The sequence below is a fragment of the Sander lucioperca genome, chromosome 20 (assembly GCF_008315115.2).
Source record: "Sander lucioperca isolate FBNREF2018 chromosome 20, SLUC_FBN_1.2, whole genome shotgun sequence".
NCBI lineage: Eukaryota > Metazoa > Chordata > Actinopteri > Perciformes > Percidae > Sander > Sander lucioperca.
This window is the reverse complement of record NC_050192.1, coordinates 13,090,491-13,113,870: the sequence shown is the minus strand read 5'-3', so window position 1 is coordinate 13,113,870 and position 23,380 is coordinate 13,090,491. Positions and strand designations below refer to the sequence as shown.

General features: G+C 40.7%; 1 protein-coding gene across 1 annotated transcript in view; it reads left to right on the top strand.

The window, feature by feature from the left end:
* The window catches only part of pdzrn4 (PDZ domain containing ring finger 4), a 35,726-nt gene extending 23,747 nt beyond the window's left edge, over nt 1-11,979 (top strand). The window contains exons 4-9 of the mRNA XM_031284929.2: nt 3,909-4,007; nt 6,688-6,750; nt 8,983-9,084; nt 9,291-9,407; nt 10,132-11,202; nt 11,305-11,979. Of these exons, the coding sequence (XP_031140789.1) occupies nt 3,909-4,007; nt 6,688-6,750; nt 8,983-9,084; nt 9,291-9,407; nt 10,132-11,202; nt 11,305-11,877 (2,025 nt within the window). The 3' untranslated portion in view covers nt 11,878-11,979. The remainder of the gene's footprint in view (nt 1-3,908; nt 4,008-6,687; nt 6,751-8,982; nt 9,085-9,290; nt 9,408-10,131; nt 11,203-11,304) is intronic.
* Nucleotides 11,980-23,380: the final 11,401 nt, after the last annotated feature.

Below are 23,380 nucleotides of genomic sequence, written 5' to 3'. Positions count from 1 at the left end.
TTGTGATTCTTTACAAATCAATATTATTAGCAGCTGCATTTATTTTATTAGTATAGTTTAGCACATGTTAATTACACATTACATTACATATGGTACGTAGATATATTTAAGATGAGACATCCTTATATGTACAGTCATGCTAGAGGTTCTTTGAGGCTGCCCTTAGGCACAACACTTCTTTGAGCTAATGTGCATGCTAACATGCTCACAATGGCAATGCTAACATGCTGATGTTTAACAGATAACTTAAGCCTGTTCATCGTCTTACTTTAGCATGTAAGCATGCTAACATTTGCTAATTGCCAAACTACTACTGCATAATAAAATACTACTCCATACAGTCTACCCACAAGTATCTCCATTGTAACTGATGCATCATGCCACTCAGATGGTGGACCTCGAGGTCATGCTAGGTGACAGTGATGGGCTGACGTTTGATACTGTCAATGGTTCGCCTTGGTTTATTAGGCCCTTCCTGGTTCAGTGAACTGCATTGTGGGTCATTAGGATTACTCTGCTGCCAGCTGTGGCCTTACCTTATATACGGTGTGTGTCAGGGGTGGGATGGGGGGTGGAGGGCTTGTGTGTAGTAATAGCAGTAGTATCAGAACAAAGTCAGCTGTACAAAACACAAACACACACACACACACACACACACACACACACACACACACACACATACAGTCAAGCCCCCCACCCGCCAGATGTAGACACATCAAATCAGCCGTCCTCACTTACCTCTGTCTATCCATGTGTATCTAACTGAAACATGAATGGCTTTCCTCTTGGATGGAACAGAATAGAGCTGCCGTTCCCAGGAACGTTACTTCTGACAGGTTTAGCTTCATTTCCAACTGATTGTCCACATGGGTACTCCTGCTGTCATAATACTACTGCTACTTCTGCCAAATCTACCAAACTACAATATTGCCAAGTAGCAGACGGTATATGTAGAAAATGAGTTTCAGAGCTAACCGTTTTATATCTTTGATTGTTAGGGAGGAAAAATAAAGTTGACAGTGGAATAGCAAGCCATTCCTATTCCAATATATCCAGACTAAAAATACTGTAATGGATATCGGATTTAATCATGTTCTCAACAGTTGCAAACCCTTTTGGATATTTATATCTACTTCCCAGGCAAAGTAATGTGGAATAATGGCAAATTTTAATGAATGCTCTGTTTGATTATCAGGTTACACAGTGCTGTTATTGAAGTGGCAGCAGCCTGCCAAAAAGCAGCCAGTTAGCTGTTTGCTAAATTCATCAAAATAAACCATGTCTTAATTATGGATAGTTAACGGGTGCCAAACATCAGAGACGGGTTTCTTTAATCCTCAAAAATAAAAAAAAATATTGGTATGCAAGGGGTGCTACAAGAATAAAGTCATTTTGAGCTTTGTCAGTGCAGGGAAAAAAGGGGATAAAAGAAAAATGAAAAAAAAGACGTAGTACAAATTTTTATAAATCATAAATGAAGAATGGTCAACACCAATGCAGCACAGGCCTAGATATCCAGGTTTTCACTCTCTAGTATGGGCCAAGCACCAAAAACGTTGGATGCTACAATTACCATGATGCAACTAGATACTATCTTTATTACTGTATGATAAATGCATTCATCTTTAAACATCCACACCCCCATTTCATAAACACAGGTTTACGGTTAAAATCTATCTTTAATTTTTAATCAATCAATCAATCAGTCTTTAACCCAGGAAAGATAACCCTGATGACATCATTAGTGTTATGTTGTACCACCCTGCCAGCAAAATGGTTTATTGAGTTTGTCAGTTGCCATGCAAATAGGTTTGCATAGACCAAGTACCACATAAGCAGATGAGAAAATCTGAAAAGAAGCCACAGTATCTTATTTTTCTGGCGGACTAAATTATCATCACTGTAAAGACTGTCGCTATGAAATAGTGGCAGCTGAAAGGATGTCATCATCTGCAATGTGGAAACAATGAGCCAATGAACATTAGGCACGGCAGTCTCAGTTCTTTTGAATGCAACATGAAGTAACTATGCATATTAGACTGAAATGTTACAAACAGATGTTTAATGTGGTTCTAAAAGACAGCATGCCACCTCTTGTCACGTCTCCATTTCTTATATACGTTAGTAACATGTGGTAAATGCAATCTCTCCCATTTCAAATTAGGAAACCACATACCGTAAATTAAGACGATAAATCTCATCAATTGTCACAATGCATTGTAAGCAACATGAAATTAGTTTCGACATCACCGCTGTGCCATAATTTAAACTCCACTGTGCCACATATTAGTATCCAATCATCACTAATAGAGCCTCTCTACAGTGTAAGCACCCACGGCTCAACGCATCTTCACTAGTAGGCTTCACACCACGATAACGGACTCCAGTAATCCAGCGTACCACCCAATGTGCACTGACATAAAGGCTTTAGCGCTGTCTGATCCCACTGCATGTAGCTGTTATTTCACTGTCAGGGTTTGTACAAATCAGCCAGTGTATTAAACTGGTGATGAGTGTGAGTATTCCAGACCGGTGTATAGTGTAACAATATTATAAACTCATAACACACTTCAACCTTTGAAGGTCAGGGCTGTCTGCACAGGGGGTTAAATGCCACAGAAATTAATTACTTCCACTGTTAATCTCTGCTATCGTGGTTTCCCATGTCAGAAAAAAGGGGGCTGGGGCTTAATTCTTGCCCCCAACCTTCATCCTCCTTTTTACCCCACTCCCCTCTTTCCACAACTTCACAGCGCTGAAATGAATTTGGCAGCGTGGGGTTAATACAGATTACCCCCTAAGTTATCTTTATGTGACTACTTTTATACACAGCAGAAATCAAAAGGAGCCAGTAGCGATACAGTCTAAATTTAGAGACATTTCCCCTTGGGACGGACCAGCCAGTGAAATACCATCACTATAGCCATCAAAGACCTGCCCCTGTATGTTGCCACATGCTGGGTCTTGTTTGATACTGGCAGGCTTTCATTTCATTGATGTACAGGGGGCTGGGGCTATGTTTATGTGTGTGTGTGTGTGTGTGTGTGTGTGTGTGTGTGTGTGTGTGTAATTTCCGTTAGGAGTTGGTGGAGCACAAATAAGAGCTAAAAGGAAAGTCAAGCACAATCATTCTAAATTAATTCTAATTCTGCTCCGTGCCTGCTGGATGTGTAAATAGGCAGCTGTTTGCTGACATGTTAGCCATGCTAATATGGCTTGTTGCGCTGCCCCCAAGTGGCCAAAAAATCTATTCATGCAGGTTAAAAGCCAGAACATTAAAGATACAAGTAACAAATAAGCAAATCTGTTTAAATAAAATAAAGAGAAATTGTGGCAAGCAAGAACATGTTATATTGCAACAATGCAACACAAATTATGTCCAAGAGGAACGTTTATTTTGAATGTATCATGTTAAACGTTTATTCAAATGCACCAATGCTCTAATTGGTTATGTTTGGGGGTAAGGCATGTACAGTAGTTGTTATTGTTTTGGTTAGGGGCTTGGGGAAACAGTCCTCATAAGCATATAACTATGAATGGGTGTGTGTTGTGTAAAAGAGAGAGAGGTACACATTTAAGGTTGCCTGGATATTGTACATCAGTAGAAAATGAACATAGATCATCTTTGCCCAAAGCAATCTCACTACTTATGACTACAGAACAACAAAACACTTCCAAAGTGATTAGTGACGGTGATGTAGAGCATAAAAATCAAGTTGGACCTCATCTCCCGTGGGTGGTATCGTTTCAGCTGCTCTGTAAAACAGATGAGTAAACTCTGTGTTTGAAATGATATGGTTTTGGAATCCATCAGATCCACTGGGAAAAACAGGCGCACTCATAACAGGTGCACCATGGGAAAACATTTCTGGTTTAAATCATTATTGGTTTGTTTGTGTGTGAAACAGGAGGTGGAGCTGTGCAGACAGAACAGCCAGGAGAAGCTTGGCTTGACGCTGTGCTACAGGACCGACGATGAGGAGGACACCAGCATCTATGTCAGCCAGGTAGGGCCAGATGTTCCCGTTATTTGGTCCTCCTACACTGACACTTAAGGTGAAAAAATAGAGTTACCACATAAAACTGTTTTCTTTTTAGCATTTAATGGTAATTGCCTTTCCGATCACACAATTGCTGATTACTGATAATCTGTCTGATTGAGACAGGGCTGCATGTTCGTTCAATCAAACTCAGGGTCCCTTTCTCAGGGGTCTTTGGAGCAGGAAGTTATAAAAAAGATGCCATGAAATCCCATTTGAATTTCCATCTTTACATTCTAAATAAGGGAGCAAGTCGAACTGAATGAGGGCCAGTCAAATATCAACTCTGAATGACCTCCACGTGGCCAAAGAGGAAGTCAGGTTTGAAATGTGATTCACGTCCTGCCATTCTCATTCCTCCTCTTTCATTTTAATTGAATGTTTTAATTAGCTCTGAGCGACAACCGTCTCTTACCCCACACACAGTATGTCAAATGACACATTTACTGTACCCACTCTGAATACCAAACACACTAAACAAAGAGAGGGCATATTACAGAGATTCTTTATTTTTCTTTTTATTCAAATGATTTACAGCTCAGAAAAAAAACTTCCTTTTGCACAATAATTGTTAAGACAAAATGAAAACAAATTATTGCACTTTCCGAGACAAACCTGAATGAATGAGGGAATTATGAGGGCTTTAAGCACTACAAACTGAAAAAGGAAAAATGTTAAGTCTGACTGCAGGTGCAGTATCAATCCCATTATGAACAAAAAAGGTAAGAACTGAAAAGTAAGAGCTGTTATGAGGATTAGAATGCTGTAATTAAGGATATAAATGGCAGAATAGTATATTTAGCTCATTTCAGTCTTTATAGAATTACATCTATCTATAAAAAGGCAGGAGTCTCTGTTGTTCCGGCGCTGCGGCAGTGCTTCAGAAGTCCATCCTGCATGCGCAGCACACTGGCATATGGTAGTAAACATGGAGGCCACTGTGAACTATTGTTAGTTCTGTCAGGTCCATTAAAGTCAAGAACAACACAGACAATAAAAATGCTTTAGGAAATTTTATTGAATAAATTACGAATTAAATTTGGCGGTATGGCTCTGTTCAGAGGAGTCCCCTGACCTTTCATGAGCACCATGAAAGAGCAGTGAATCAGGGGACAGCAGTAGCAGCATTAGGGGACCCTCACACAGTTTAAGACTGGGAGAGCTAACTATTTCCCCATATGAACAGAGCAGCAACGATGACATAGAAGCAAATGCCACGTTATACACGACAAGGTGGAGCAGGGGAGGAGGTGGGTAGCATAGATGCGAGCAGCAAACAGGTAGGAGCAAACTAAAGCAACTTTAAGTAAGGCGCCCTGTTTGAGTGTAGCCATTTACCAGAGGGGAGTGACCAGCTGATGCACTGATGCAGATCAGTTCAATTTGGTACGTTCAGGGTGACAAAGACATTCACAAAAGTAAATTAGTGAAATTAGCCCTCCGGGCTAATGCGTGCTAACTACTGTAGCAGAGAGATAATAAAACTAAAATTAGGAGGCTCTGTAATCTGAACCAGTGTGAGCCAAGACGGCCAGCACACTTATATTAACTCCTATATTAACAACTGCAATGCATAATGGGTAGATGCTAGATTGCACCCGACATATGTGTTGACCTCAATACAGCATACTGCGTAAACATCAACACCAGTTAACAGACGTTACTGCGTTATCATTATAGACGTTATTTATTATACACTCTTGGTTGCCAATTCAAGTAAGTAAGACTAGTCTACAGTTGCATATTAAGTGCTTTGGGGGTCTTCTGTAAATTATTTCGGGGTGCAATGGTTCTGGAGAAAGCTGCAAGCAGCAATACAGGGGGCCAAGCAATCGGCCCGTTCCAAACAGGCACGTTTTGAACAGGCGCTGTGCACTAGTGTATATAAATCTGTGAACCCTGCCAGGTATTTCTCTGGTTTTCACCTGTTCTTCTTGAACCTGACGGAGAATCTGAACGTTGATACAAAACCCGCTGAACCTCAACAGATTGTGAAAGCAGTCTCCCACCGACAGAACGCATCTATTTTTGTATGTTTGATAAAAGGATACAAATGTTAATTCCCCTCATTAAAATGTATGTATGGATAAAATTGCTGCGAGTTGGGAAGTATGGGATTCCTTTCTCTATTTCCACATGTAGCTATCTCTCTTGATCTTCAATGCAAGAAAAAACAAAGTGTATGAAATGGCTATTGAGAGCTTGTAGTGTTGTTGCATATCCACTGGGATGCATTTTGGAAAATACGAGATGTGAATTCCTTCAACTAAAATAGAATCATGTCTGTGTCATAAACACTTTTTTTTCTTCTTTTAGTTGGATTTTTCCATTTATAACTCATATACTCTTTAATATGTCAAGGAATTGCATGTACCTCAGTCAGTGTCAGGCACAAGCTACTAAACTCAGGATGAAGCACAAATGTCTGCGCCAAGAACCTGTGAAATGCAACATGTATCAGATGAAAAATACGAGGTTGTCACTGAGAAAATAAGCATCTTCACTTTATGGAAAAAACTGACTTTTTCCCTGACAGCAAAGATGAGAGAGCAGTGGTTAGAGAGCGGTACATCAGTGGGGGTTTTTTGTGGAGAAAACAGAGAAACACAATGGCCGGCTGTCAGCATTTTCATGTTCTTTTATGCAGGTAGAGCCGAACAGCATAGCAGCAAGAGATGGACGCATCAAGGAAGGAGATCGAATTCTACAGGTGCTTGTTTTCTACACAGAGACCAAAGTATATTCACACTAGGTTATGTTATGAACTCACATGTAGAGGTTTAACCCTCAATATTTTTCACATCACTGGCAGAAGGTTATCTTTGATGTTTTCTATCGTATTTACAAAAACAAATCGCCTATTTTCCTGTTTCTTTTTTCTATGTTGAACAAACAAGCCTTGGTTGATCATCCAAGCCGCTTGAAAGACTTAAGACTTGTTTTTAGAGGATAGCTAAGCAGCTGGTGTCTCCGGTACAGGCGAGCATATGTATATTTAATCACCTCGTTTTACCAGGGAAATTAAAGCCCTTAGTCGCAGTTATACTAGACACTACATCATCTCTATCACTCCTCTCTGTCTCAGTCTTACTCTTTCTCATATGTGAAAACACCTAGTAGTTCCCTCTAAACACATACTGCTAACATTTTGCAACCTTGTATACGAACAGTTTTTATCTGTATCCAGTCTACTGCAGATACAAAATAGTTTTAGTGCCCATTGTTTCACCACTGGAATACAGGATTAACAAAGTGTCAAGCTTTGCACTCTTGACTCCAGGCTTACCAATTAGTGGCACCAGGTGTTTCTAGCCAAGGTGAACGGTCCCTCGTTAAGATTTAATGAGAAGTTGTCTATTTCTTGTAAAGCCTTTGCACAGAACAGTATGTGAATACAACTTTTACCCTTAGTACTATTATGTGAGCCATGTCTGTGATATTTATAAAATTCAGCCCATATTTCTTTCTATGTTTGTGCATATCTGTGTGGGTATATGCAAATACACACTTGTATGCCTGACCTGAATTCATTGAAAACACCTTCTATCTCTGACTGCCCTCCTTCTGATTGACTGTTGCCCTTACCCTGAGAGTCTATTTGAGCCTCTAGTGCCCCGCTGTCTGTAAGTTGTGCTGTTGTGCTGACAGCTTACAGACCTCTTTGCATCTGAAGAGTCTCTCAGTTCTTTGTTAGTGCACTGGCACTTTTACTGCATGACACGACCATTTTAACACAGAATTGTGTGGTATTGTTTGTATGGGGGGACAATATGCACTGTCAAACTCAACATATCTCTAATATTGGTATACTCCTCACATACCCTACACACTTACAATGCATTTTTTCAAATAAGAAAATGCACACAATGACAGTTTTTAATTTGCATAACAATGGCATGTTTGTCACTATATTATTTCAAATCATTATGCATGCATCCAAAATGTGTGTTGTCCCTAAAAAGATAGAGAATTACAAAACGTTTAAAGCGTGAACTAAGACGAAGTGAATTAAAAGAAAATGTTGAACTTGATCATGCAGTAAAGCACAAATTGGATCACCCTCTAGTACAGCAATGATGTTTTACTCTGAGCAATGGCATTCACACAAATGAGTAATTTCTTGTGTTTGTTAGTTTATGTAAATTAGACTATTTGAGATATTGACTGTTATTGAAACAACAAATATGTAAAGCATGATGGATAAAAAAAACATAGTGCTTGATGGACACTTACTGTCCTTTCAGTAACCAACATAACATATTACTTCCAGTCTAAACAACAGTATCAACATTACCTCTCCTCCATATTTATTGTACGTATCACTCTGATTACCTCCATTCTCTTACTGTAGAGTTTCTGTAGTAACACTACAGTAGTAGTAGTGTGAATAATTGTGGGTAGCAGGGTCTGCTGTACTGCTGGCCCTATTATCTTCTTCTGACAGCCCCATTACTCTAGTGAGGGAAAAGATGAACGGCACCTGTCAGAGAACAGTTAATTGTGTGTCTGGATGTGTGCTGAGAGCAGACTCTCTTGTGAGGTCGAACTACGCACTCGCAATTTACTCCCCTTACCGGGTGTGCAGCCTACCCATGCTTTTTCTAGGGATTGTGCGGAGTGGAAGAAGGGTTGGGAGAAAGGAGGAAAGACAGATGGAGAGATCTGAGAAAGAAAGGTGTGAGACTAAGAGACTAAAGGAGGGAGAAAGATGGGCAGAGAAGAAGAAGGAGAGAGAGAAAAAGGTGTCAGTATGTGATTAGTCAAGGTGTGTCTAGGAAGAATAGGAACAATGGTTCGTTGTATTACACCCATCTTTTCCATTCATGTCAGTTAAATGGATGATGATGATAAAATTACAGGTCCTTGCTTGGGTGTGTGGTTGGGACTTTCTACAAGTTCCCTCTTCTTAACATGACCATTTATACTTGTCTTTGATGTACAGATAAATGGCTGTGAAGTGCAAGACAGAGAGAAAGCCGTTGCCCTGTTGTCAAGTGAAGAAGCAAGGAGCATCATATTACTGGTGACAAGACCAGAAATCCAGGTAAATACTCACACACCAACACAGAATTCCCTGCCCTATCTTGAAAATGTCATGTCAAAGACCTTCCTGCTAAGTGCATTTTGCTTTCATTCGAACTGTCAGCATGATTGTCTGGAGTTCTTACACACACACACACACACACACACACACATACACAGAGAGAGAGAGAGAGAGAGAGACAGGATTCTGACAAGATGTGTTTTCAGCTGGAGGAGGAGGTATGGCTGGATGATGAGCAACAGGAGCTTGTGGAGGAGCTGAAGATGGAGATCCTGGAGGAGAGGAGGAAACAGAAGGAACATACATTTGACAGAGGAGATGAGGTGAGAGCGTTAACTGAGAGAAATGCATCAAAAGAGGAGACAAAAAATGTCCAATTAAAGAGGCAGAAGAGTGTCAGGTAAAGCCGGAGGAGAGGTTACATGGTAGGATGGAAGGAAGGACTAAACACTGTAAAAGAAGGTGTGGAGGAAGGAAGGATAGTAAAAGCACAGGATTCCAACCCCAACACAAGAACATTGCTATTGGACAATTCTACAAAACCCTGGATTAAATTCAATGACGATATTTTTAAAGCTTCCTACAATATCTGCGCATGTCAACATGTTGGTTAGGGAAAGATCATGTATATGGTTAGGTTAGTGAAGGTTGAGCAACCAAAGCACCTGGTTATGGTTATGGAAAGATCATGGTTATGGTAAATGAAAGGGCAAGCTTTAACTGCAGGTCTATGACGGGATGTAAATGCTGGTCTCCAGCATTAAAATCAGATTTGCTAAACAGACATCAACCACCTTAACTTTCAGCCTCTCTACATGTAGGGCATACTGCTTCCTGCAATGGCACTGAACATTGGCATTGGACACAAATCCTAAGGTGCAGAGTTGTCATATATGGACATAATTCCTAGGGATACTTGGATGATCATTCTCCCTTCACAGTGCACCGTGTAACACAATCCTGAACTTCAACACACATTAGGTCTTGCAAGTGAATGAAATTGACCTTGAGGAGGATTAATTGTTTTTAGCTCTCTTTTTACACCAGCATCTAGGTGAAGAAGAGATAACAACAGACACAGCCACATGTTCCTCCAACAATCAAGACAAAGACAGTGGGTTTGGACGCAGTACAGACAGTCCAGAGCACCAACCACTGCTGGCTAGACTACACAGGAGGACCCCAGCCCACTGCATGAGGGAGCGATGGCGGGCAGAGCATCCACACGCAAGACGGGGGACTGTAGGGCCACAGAACACCCAGAGTCCAAGGACATTGTCCAAAGGCCAAGGCCATGAAGGGGTAGTCAGTATTCGCAATGGTGGAGGCGGGATCCTAGGTTTAGAGAATCGGTTTGAGCAACTCCTTGAGCTCAAGTGTCAAATCCGGAATGGAGGCGAGTGTGGGGTGTACTCAATTCGACACAGCATAGAGTGTAGTCTCACTGAGCATGGAGTGGATGAAGATGGCGTAGATGGTGTTGGAGGAGAAAATGGAGTGGAGCAGGAATTGAGGATGCTAAATGAGGAACTGCGCAGCATTGAGCTTGAGTGCCAGAGCATCATGCAGGCGCATCAGCTCCGCCAGGCCCACCAGCTGGACCCCTCACAATCCGCGTCCTGCTCGCCAGGACGGAGCCCCAAAGACGGACACAAGCGACATGGCAGGTTGGCCGACATCCACGAGTACCCGGAGCGGTCAGACATCGACAGGATCCGAGAGAAGGACAGCTCCAGTGCCTACAACACGGCGGAGAGTGCAAGGTCGACACCACTAGGGATGGAAAGATCTCCTGATCATTCTCTGCAGAGACACATCAGCATCACCAACCAGAAAAACCTCAGACTGGCTTCCTCCACACCATCCAGCCCCATCCCCATCCCTATCCCCAAGCCCCAGGGTACACCTAGTCATAGCAGAACAGCAGACCCAGGCTCTGTTATCTCCAGCAGCCCAGACCAGAGCAACCCTTCCCGGTCCGAATCAGACCCTGCCCTGCCTGCAGACGATGAGAGGTGTAAGAAGAAAGGGAGGACCAGAGATTCTAGGAGGGGGCTTCCCTATGGTTCTTATCAGACAACCCCCTATCAAGGCCAGGGAGGATCCAGGCAACTGCAGGTAGGTGTATTAAGAAGAGACTTGTCAACCTAATGCTGATACGCCTTTGAGTGAGGCACCTCTGAAGACAGTTATGTGCTAACAATGTTCTCTGTGTTGCAGAGCTACATGCAGCTGCTACAACAGCACTCATCCCTGGAATATTCCCAGAGCCAGCTGAGTCTGCTCAGTGTCTGTCGAGATCCTGTGCACCGGAGCGGACGCCCTGGGGAACCCCGTCTAGAGTGGAAGGTCAAGGTTCGGGCTGACGGCACACGCTACGTTGCCCGGAGGCCTGCTCGTGACCGCATCCTGAGGGAGCGGGCACTAAGGATCAGAGAGGAGAGGAGCGGAGGCATGACCACAGATGACGACGCTATGAGCGAGATGAAGATGGGCCGCTACTGGAGCAAAGAGGAGAGGAAGCAGCACTTGGCGCGGGCCAGGGAGCAAAGGAAGAGGAGGGAGTTCATGCAAAAGAGCCGCCTCGAGTGTCTAAAGGAGGGGCCAGCTAGCGGAGCTGAGGGCAGGAAAGAGATCAATATCTTGGAGCTCAGTCACAAAAAGATGATGAAGAAACGAAACAAAAAGATCCTGGATAACTGGATGACCATCCAGGAGCTGATGAGCCATGGGGCTAGAGTCCCGGAGGGCTCCAAAGTACATAACGCCTTCCTATCTGTCACAACTGTTTAGCGGACACATACAATACTGAACACTTTAAGATCCGGTAGCCTGCATTTCAGGAACTACTGCTATATGAAAAAAATTAAAAAATTTGTAAAATTCAAATAAAAATGCCACTGCTGAGGACTTCTGTAGTATTGCTAAGACAACTTTGTAACTATCACTTAGACTGGCTTTTTGGCAATGCACTGGCTTCTGATAGCAGATGATTCTGGTAGCATATTGGTTCAAACTGATTCACAGAAAAAAGTGAAGGACCAAAACAATAACTTCAAGTACACTATGTATTGTCTCTCCATACTCCATATTCTTGGGTTTCATTGCATATGAAGCGACTTCACTTGCCTCGTTAAAGGTGGCATTTTTTATAATTGGGAAAATACAATATTTTTCACACTTTGTAAACTCAGTAACTTTTTGTAACGGTTTTTTTAAACTGAATGTCAATGTACTGTAAACATTTTTATTGTAATTTCTTATTTATGTTTCTATCACCAAACCATCAAGGTCAGAGTTGAAACTATTTGATTGTACTGTAGCCCGCATTGTATGCCAGACCTGAGAAATGACAAACTTTGAGAAAACTTTCATCGGAAGCTTCTATTATTCATGAGCTGGGAGGGCTTTTTGAAACACTTTTACCTCACTTGACAGTCAAAACTCTGATCTATCGAGTGGTTGAATACCTGGTTAATTCAATTGTTGACTTAATTAAACCATGAGTCAATCCCAAACCCTTACTATAAACCATAAATGTGTGAATTATGTTTTTAATGTTAAATAGATTCATATTTATATTGTTTACTGTTATTTCTATTTATTGTAAATACATTGTTATGGTCTGTCTGATAAATGTTTCACATTAAGTGGCTACCCTTGAAAGGAAAGTCAATAATATGTATAATATTGCAGCCTTTCAACTCAAACCTGCTGCTTTTCACTGTAAAGTGAGGCCTTCAGTTCAGTATTTGTTCATTGTGATATTTGTAATAAAACAATATTGATAAAAAAGATTAAAAAAAAAAAATACTCTTATTGAACACTTGATTTATTTTTAGCCTCGCAAGCAGCATGGCTCGGCGTGGCAATGGTAATATGTTCCACCACTTTGGTCCTGGACATAAATATCTCAACAACTAGTGGATGGATGGCCATTAAGTGTGGTGCAAATATGTCATGTTCTCCTCAGGAGAAATTGCAATATGTTTAGTGATTTCCAGACTTTTCCTTAACCATCATCATCAGGTCAAACTTTATGAACATTATGAGCATGCTCATGTTAGCATTTAGCCCATGCACCACTGTGTCTAGGTACAGCCTAACGGAGCCTGTAGAATCTTGTTAAAACATTTTTTTGCATTCAATAGACGTCCTCTATGCATTGAACCTTTTCAGTGCCAAGGACACATTTTCTGTGGAAATACAAAAACTTACCTTAAAAAAACCATAGCAGCCATATCATGCTTCTGCTGTCTTCCCATCTGGTGTCAAACACACAGAGCTCCAAAGTTTTCAGTGATTCACTTTGAATGTGGCTCAGTCAGCATGCGTTATGCATGCTGGGGCCAGCAGTTTACATGTTTGGATTTGAGAGGCACAAAAGCAACACTTGCATCTCTCTGGTGCTCTATAATAAAATGTGCTCTTTGTGAAGAAAAGGTATTGTCTCCTGCAGAGAACAACATAGTTGATCCTGTGTGCGTGTGTGTGTATGTGTGTGTGTGTGTGTGTGTGTGTGTGTGTGTGTGTGTGTGTGTGTGTGTGTGTGTGTGTGTGTAGTGTCAGGCAAGAAAAACATGAGAAGAGGCAGTCAAGTCATTAATCTAAGATACATAATGCAGGAACATATACGTAAGTGCTGCCACTGATCAATACTGTGCAATCACTACGCTCTAAAAATACGGCGTGATTTGAAGAAAATGATTGTTAATTGAACACATGGGAGTATTAAATGGGACTGCAATGATTGCTGCACCTGGAAAAATTACCCCACCTGCCTCCAGGCTGTACCCAACCAAGCCTCCTGATCTCCATATTCACACTCACAGGAAGTCACAAAGCATTTTGATATTTTGTGGCTTGACAGAGTAATTTACCCTGTCGCTACAGTTTACAGTATTCATGGGATGACTGACTGACAGTGTGTATGGGGGGTAGGATACGGGTGCAGAGAGGGTGGGTGCGTGTGTGTGTGTGTGTGTGTGTGGGGCGCGTCCATTTAACGATAGGAGGCATCAAAGCTTAACTATACTCCCATTTCAAAGCATTAAGGAGACAGTGGTGAAGTCTCCTCATCCCCTGTCAATCTGCTGTGTCTGTCCACAGCCCACTGAACTGCAGAATTAATGAGCGACATCAGACTGGCATCCCCATCGCTAGGGCTTTTATGCATAATATTAAATCAGGTAAGCACCGTTTCTCACAGCTAACCATCTCCCTGAAATAATGTGCAACCTGTGACAGAAGTGGCACAGGAACTGAGGGAAAAAAAATGGTTGCAGTCAACCTAGTATTATAAATGATTAATCCCAATGTGCATAGCAAAGATAATTTAATGTTGAACTGTTACAGTAGTATGGTGTGGAGGCCTACGCTGAAATAGGCTTGCATTTCCATACATGTATGAAGCACAATGGCATGACCAAATACATAGCTTAATGCTAAGGCATTGAGGCTTAGGTTATATGCAAGCTTCTTGCATCAAGACATGATATAAAAAGAGTATCATATTAATGCAAGTAAAAATGGAATACGCTTTTTCAAAGGAGCACTGTCTTTGCTTCAGTGTTTTATAACTGTGACATTAGCACAGAACGCCCAGTCTTATTTCTCCAAAAAGAAAAATAGGAATAGTTTGACATTTTTCGAACATGTGCTTGTGGTGGTATTGATCTTGTCACCTAACTCACGGCAAGAGAATGAATAAGCGTATGTCCCAAAATGTCAAACTGAGGATAATTTGAGGAAAAAACCCACCAACACTTTTGCACAAGAACAAAACAAACAACCTTAGTAAAAAACAAAATACTAAATATTATATAGGCCTACAAAAAAGGCGTTTAGTCAGGTAACGTTCATTGATTTTTGTTTTTTAAGAAATAAAAGTGCAAAGGCTCTGCAACTGTAATTAGTGTTTGTGGAAGAGTTAGGTCGGTGTTTGTTGGAGACTTTACAGCTGTTTATTCACATTATCAACATATATCAACATATTTATGTTTCACATAAACACAAATATGTGAAATCCATATATCCTGACTCCTTTTCAACCAGTCTTCTCATCTGGATCCGTCTCATTCAAATTCCAACAGCTGAGCAGCCTAGTGCTGCACAGTAGCACAGATGAAAAAGTGCGGTATCCTGGCTCTCTTTAATCTAACGATACCTTTGAAGCAGATACGAACGAGCGGGACTAGAAACAAAATCAGGTGTTCTTTACTGAGATGCTGGTTTAGACGACGTGACAGGATGTAAGTGACTTTTGTGTGTGTGTGTGTGTGTGTGTGTGTGTGTGTGTGTGTTCTTGAGTGTGATTATACAGTGGGCCATTGTAAAAAAAAAAAGAAAGAAAAACAACTTGGGAAATTCTCATCCTCATCCATTATAATTTGTTATTATTTGATTAAGCATTTTGACGTGGCTAGATAGATGAGATATTAACAATCAATCTAAAAATACATTTAAGACTTTAAAAATTCTACCTTAACTGACCATTTGCTATAAGCCCCGCTCCCGTTAGCTACTGAGTCTATGCAGTTTACAATGTGTCTATGCGGTTTACAATGTTAATGGTGGTAGATTTGCCACTTGAAATATGTGGTAATTATGAAACAGTGGTTCATGGATTTCGCAGAGGTTTACAAAAGCAGGGTTGTCATTTTTAGCCGATGACCGTCAATTTTGCTGGTTGAACTGGGCGCTGTTGAACAAAACAAATCCATACCCCGTTAAAAAATTAACAAATCGCCTACTGACTGTAACACTGCATCCATTTTTTTAGCCTCTTTGGCCTTGGGAGTAATGCTGTTACTAGTTATCTAGGATGCTAACATCAGCAACTTACGTTAGAGCAGACAAACATATTCCTAATTTACAATAAACATTTATCAGATAATATATTCGTTACAATTTTGTTTTTGTGTTTTTGGTTTTAGAAAGGTGAAAAAATAATACAACTCCCCAAACTCATAAGATGCTGGGTATCTTTGTTACTAGTGCCCAATGCACACCACTTCAACACTATCACTAGGTAGTGTAGCAGTTAACAACTGATTGAAGTACTTCAATGATGCTCTTTTGCAGACTAGAAATATAAGAGATGCTGGATAATAAATGAATAAAATATCCCTTTCTTGGAATGCATAATCTTTTTGTTGCTTTAGGTAACTTCAAGAACATGATGTGGGTAGGATATTGCATGTAGGCTATTTGACATATACATCATTTTTTAACTAACCAGATTTAATGTAGCCTACAGGTGGGTAAGCATTAGCCTGGCTCCGCCCTCCTATGTACTTCCGCTCAATTTTCATTTTCCTTCAGTACTACGTCTGGGTTTGCAGTATATTCTTGGGTTTTCTCTGGTCAAATCTTCACCGGTCCAATCAGCGAACAGAGGGAGTGGCTGAGAACGATGACATTGAGGTTGTGCGCTAGTTTGAGTTGTAGTTCCGTAATGGCGGCGGAGAAAGATGCAAGTGAAGCCATTCGGTCCATTGTGGCAACGCTGCTGAATATCCAGAAGTTAAAGCCCGAGCAAGAACAATCTTTGCTGAGTTTTGTTGGTGGCCATGATGTTGTGGCCCTCTTCCCCATGGCGTTCGGGAAAAGTTTGATTTTCCAGCTTGCTCCGTTAGCGGTGAATGAGTTGGCTAAGGCGAACGCCAGCGATGCTAAGCCGACGTCAGAACCAAACGTTAGCGATTGGTTATGGCAGAGCCAGAGTGGCTCTGGGCAGATCCAATAGTTTTAAACTTCAACAGAGTACCCGCCTTCAAGGAAGTTAACACTTGTCAAAGGAGAGTGGCCAGACTCTCAGTACAAATGAAATGTACGAGAGTCTGGTAGGACCAGGCTAGGTAAGCATGCCTGAGTGTAGAAATCAAAATTTTATGTGGTAAAACCTCAGTGCTGAATGAGATGGCAATTCACCTCTTATTGCTCCAGTAAAGGTAGTGGTAAACAGAGGCTGTGCTTATACTGGGTTGCTCCCTGGCATGTGTCTTACTACAATGCAGAAAAAAGCATGCATGCTCAGCAAAATAAGGGGGGGGGGACAATCACAGACGCAAACTCTGTCACACTCTGTGTGTTGTATGTATTGTTGAATGAACGACCTGCAGATGTACATTTGCTCGATCAGTGTTGTTTGCTGGCCAACAACAGCCAACTTTGTCTATATTTTAATATGCAGCGCAATCATAAGTTGTGTCTTATTACAGACTAAATGACTGATTAGGGCGGGGTAATGACATGATCATTTTCCATTCATTAAACCTCTATTCACAGCCTCAATTATGCGCTAATGGCTCATTCAGACTTCTAATTAACTAAATGGATATTTTTCACTGTCTTTTCCTCATGAAGGACAATAAACTGTACTCCTGTGGATCTTCAGTCAGCCTCAAACACAGAACTTTCCCCACTATCTTTTTGTCTTTGCTGGTACAACTGAATTACTTAATTCTAATACTTATACTACAAATCTAACCTCTTGTAACTTTTCTGCTCTTACTCACTTAGATGATATAGATTATATAAATTACCAGAACACTAGTCTATATCCACTACGTTCCACTTCCGGGATTGTTCAGGTGACTTCCCGAGGCTGTTTTGTAGAGGCGCTGTTGCTTAGCACTGCCCAAGACAATTGTGATTGGTTTAAATAAATGCCAATAAACCAGAGCACGTTTTTCTCCCATCCCGAATGCTGCGGAGGAGGGTCTGGCAATGCGAGACTACCAGAACACCAGAACATTCAGAAAAGATTTATGGCATATTGCATTAGGGTTGGGCAATATATAGATATTATATCAACATCAATATATGAGGCTAGATATCGTCTTCAATTCTGGATATCGTAATATCGTGATATGATACAAGTGTTTTTTTTCTTTTCCTGGTAGTTTTATTATTTGCCTTTACCCACTTAGTCATTGTATTCACATTATTGGTGATTATTTTTCACTCTCATTGTGTTAATATTTTGTGAAAGCACTAATAGTTAACCCTACAATCTCGCCACAATATTGACATTGATGTATTTGGTCAAAAATATCATGAAATTAGATTTTTTTTTTCATATTGCCCAGCTTTATATTGTATGCAATGTTCAATGTCTTGCTCAAAGGCTAGTATAGCAGGAAATGTGGTGATTGATACATCTGGGATCAACTCTATGACCCAGGTGTCTCTTTTTCCACTAGACCACCCCATTTCCTCCAATTGTTAGTCAAGCAGAGAAACCATTGTGTGGTTTCAGCAGATAAGATGCTGTTGCTTTATTTTGCTGCTGCCACCATAGACCACACCAGTAAAGATACAGAATGAAAGCTTGCGCAGAGCTGTAGCAGCAACAGTAAGGGTGGCTCAACTCATGTATGATTAGCGATATCAAATATTCAGAGGACCAGTCTCCCTACAGATTTAACACTTAAGATAATTGGAACAGAAGACATACAAAGGAGGTGGGGTAGCAGGAAACAAAGAGGCTGTAAGAGCTCATCTGTGGGATGGGAAGAGCCAATGGCTTTCTAGGATGTTCTAAGTGAGACACAGGTGTGTGTTTTAAAGAATATTGTTCATGATTCCCATTAATTCAACCTGAAAGATTGTCAGGTTGATGAATCTATTAAAATCTGAATGAGACACTTTAATAATTAACTGGATTAACTGAAAAAGAAATGTGTTTACATTGTAAGAGATGTGTTCCAAATGCTCCATGATGTGAGATAAATAAAATGTACCTTCTACAAATTTTGATTTCATTTTTTTGCTTTTTATATATCTTTTGGAACCACCATTACAAGACAGATATGTAATGTGTATTTTTCAAGTAGATTTTTTTTCAGTCTTAGCAGTGACAATAGTGGTAGGTTGCAGCTGGTTTCATAATCCAGCCGATCTGACACCTGGCTTATCCTGAGAGACAAATGCATTCTGTATCAGTCTCTCCTGTGTGGTGAAGGCTTTGATTAGCCATTGATGTGCTCAACTATTGATCTGGCTGACTACTCCTTATCTTTATCAGTTATTCCTGGTTTACTGCAGGCACCCTGGTGGGCTCAGTGGTTTAGAGTGTTGTGCTGGGAATACCATCTCTGCCCTGATCGGAGGATTCAAAGCTCTGTAGAGCAGAGCAAAAGACGTGGGAAAAAACAGCTTTTTCCACCATTCTATTTATTTTCAAAATGTTCTATTTAAACGGCTACATTGGCTCTGTTATGCAACACTAAAAGAATAAAGTATCTAAAATATATCAAGAATCCTGTTTTGTCGACCAAAGACTATCCATTCACTTTACTTTAAATGATAATGCCAGGACACATTTAGTTTTTTCCTCAAAGCATTAATGCTTATATATACAGTATATTTTCAGTCTTTTCTACTGCTTTTGTTTCATGTTTCTCACATGATTTTAAGATGTCATGGAAAAACTGCAATAAACATGCTGTTTAACATGATGTATTACATAAGTCGAGACAGCAGGATGTCTTTACAAGCTGTTTTTAATGGATTTGTTAACACACCTCCAGGAGGTAGGCAACAAACATTCATGGCTTTAGACTGTGGCAGTAGGTTTGAACATTTCATGGCCATAAAGGCAGGGGGAAAATAAAAATTACCAGGTACCATGATTTTGATCAGTTAGATCCTGACACCTGCAACATTGACTACATTTATATGCACATAATATTCAGTTTTTCACCCTTATTCCGAAAAAGACGATATTCCGACTAAGCTGTTTACATGGCTAATGAAAGTGAATATTCCACTAATATTCCCGTTTACATGTTGCTGTGCAAAATACGAAGTTTTCCAGCGGTGGCGGACTTGTTGGACCGTGCGAACACAGCGTCCCTCTTTCATTCCTTCAACCAGCTTCTTGAAAAGGTCAGCATAGCGATGTTTGCGCATATCCAAAAACCTGTTAAAATCCAAGTCTTTGATAATGTTTAAAAGTAGCTGTGTTTTTCCTTCTTACTGGGTCTGCGGCCTTGCAAACTGTTGGCTGGTTGGTTTGTGTACAGCAACATAAGCAACACAGAGCTGACCATAAACCGTAAACAGGCAAGATGCCGTAAACTGCGGTAAAAACCCTGATTGAGACGCATATTCCGAATGTGCTGTATACATGTCCAAAGAATGCCTCTAAAACACGAATAATACCAGCATATCCCACATGTCTTAATCAGAAAAAGGCTATATTCGGAAAAAGGCCTTATTTGGAATATCCAAACGAAATATGCTGTTTACATGACCTGGATCAAATTTGGAATAGTGTCATATTCGGAATAATAGTGGGAAATTGGTTTGCATGTAGTATGTATGCACTGTGAGGTGGAATGGTTTTTTCATTGACAAAGATCCTATCTGCCTTAACTTTGAATTACTTGATCAAAGCTTGTATGGAGGACAGAAATAACCAGGGTCTTCGAGCTGCACACGATTAAATTTCAGTTAGCCACAGCCCTCTCCCACTTGAGGTCCATGGGATTTGTACATGGGGACCTCAAGCCTGACAATACTATCTTTGGGGACCACCAGCAGCAGCCACTGAGAGTAAATGATTGACTTTGGCCATGTGTCTGCTGCTCAGCCTGGTTTCTCTCTGTGCAGACCACCTGGACAGAGCAGCAGAGGTCATGCTGCACATTCCCTTTAATGAGGCCATCGATATGTGGTCTCTGGGCCTGGTAGCTGCAGAGCTGGCTACTGGGTACCCACTCTATCCTGGGGAAATGGACTACGACTATTACATGTTCATAGTCCTTTGTATCAGCATTGGTCAGTTGGTTAAAACTCAAAACAGTTCTTGCTGAAATTTAATGAAAAATAGCTAATGCGTCAACTGTTTTATAGTGTCAATAAATAAATAAAAGGTATATATTTTCTACATTTTAAAAGCAGAGATACAATGTGCATGTTGAGTGCATCTGTATGTGTGTTTGTGTGTGTGTGTGTGTGTGTGTGTGTGTGTGTGTGTGGGTGGGGGGTGCACTTCTTTGATCTTTTCAGCAAAGTCTATTGACCATAGATTATTGGATACTGAAGTGTTTTCACCAAGTTAGTTCATCCTCTATGAATAGCTTCCTGAATGGCCTACTTTAAAATGGCAGCTCTAACCAAGTGTCATTAGGCTTGATGAAAGCAAATTGATTTCAGTTGCAAGAGGATTTCCAGAGGACCAAGTGCCTCCATGAGATTATCTTAAACTCAGAGAGAACATGTTTTCTTTTTTTCATTTTGGGCAAAGGTGCACAGATGGTGCTCCCTTCCCCTACAGTCCCTGTGAAGCTGTGAAAAAAGAGGACAGGAAATGACACTAAAATCGGGTCTTACTCAGAGTAATTGATCTGGCTTTATGAGAAGCTGCGCTGTGATGTTGTAGTTGAGTCATTGGGACACGTCATGGGTCAATGATGCTGAGAAAAATTAAGTGAAAGGCTGATTAAAGCTGCGCCATACATATCTGGCGAATTACCAGGAAAGCAATAAAAACTGTTCAATAAGTGTTGCCTTTCCAATGTTGACAGAATTACGTGTTTAGATGAGGAAAGATGTACATGTCCTTGTAGTTTAATGCATATACCAACACAATTTGGCAATGGATATCCAAATTTGCCAATTCATACATGTATAGTGCTGTGAAATGATGTACCATGTACACATTTAACGAGATGGGAAGGAATTAAAATGTCTTCTCAATCTCAAACTGTGCTAACATTTACTAATTAGCACTAAACACAAAATACAGCTGAGGCTGATGGGAATGTCATTAGTTTTGCAGTTATTTGGACTTGGTCTCGCATTGCCGGACCTAGCTCCACTGTGCTGTATCAGCGCTGGAGTATGGTCTGGCTACACCGCTTTCTATTCTGGGATAGGGGAGAAAAACGCTCTGGCTTGTTTGTATTTCTTTAAACCAATCCCAACTGTCCTGGGTGGCACTAAGGGCTGTATGTTGCTGACTCTTGACTCTATCTTCTGAGTGTATCTGACTTGTTTAACCATAAAGGTTGTAAACGGAATCTAACTTTTCAAAACATAAAGTACACCTCTAGACTTTTGCAGTAAAGGAAAGATTTGTGTTGTTGAAGGGTGAAATCAATAAAAGACTCATCTGAGCGAGAAAAGTAAAAGAAAATACAAGAAACATCGAGGTATATCAATAAGAACAGCTTTAGACCAAAGCAGCTTATTTGACAGCATGATGGAGCAGTCTATGTTTTGCGATCGATTACGCTAATTAACTGTTTCACACAGCAGAGCTCTGTAAATATCTGCTGAACAACCAGTCAATAAAGACCTACCGTCTTACATTCTACATATTGCATTTGACTCCCGCACTGACTTAACAAACTTACAAATGCTTCACACTCTGATCGATTGAGTCACTGTTATTAGAATTTGTTATGTAAGTCATCACCACTGGACTGCATCGGCAGATTTCCGTAATTGCTGGAGCAGGCCCTCTCATGATCTGATAGAGTAATAGTCTCATAAGTAATTGCCATTTGACAAAGTGAGGCTGAGTGGGAAAAGGGACAAAAAATCAAGCCCGAACCTACCCGAGCCTGAGCACGTTGCGTCCGAGCCCGCCCACATAGCAAAATTTGTCTGGCCCACCACAGGGCCACATCCTTGCTACAATTCTGGCCCAGTTCTGGCTGGGTCCCCGGCCCAAAACTGGTCCACACATGGAAAATAGACACAAAAACAGTCCCTCCGGCCCAGATGAGGCCCACACCCTGTAAAATGATTTGTTTTGTTTATGTGGCCCAATTCTGGCCCAGACACTGTAAAGTGACTTGTATTGTTTTATTTTGGCCCAGTTCTGGCCCAGACACTGTAAAGTGACAGTGTTATGTGGCCCAGTTCTGGCCCAGACACTGTAAGACAGATCTGGCTGAGACTCGGCTTGGTCCCCGGGCCAGATGTGGTCCAGAAACTACGACATTTTAGCAGGAAAACAAGAAAACACAAATTCAAACATTTAAAAAAGATTAAAGGCTTTTATTTTTTAACAATTTTATTTTAAACAATGATCAAATAAACTTTAAAATGAACATTTACATTATAACATAACATTAATAACATCAACAACTCATTTTAAACAATAATATTAACAACCCATTTTAAACAATGAAATATATTTATATATATAATAACAATAAAAATAACAATACAAATATATTTATAATACAGGAAGAAAACGCGCACACACACACAAATAATTCTTACAGTTACATGCGCACGCGCACACACACAATATAACACACACAACAAATAATTC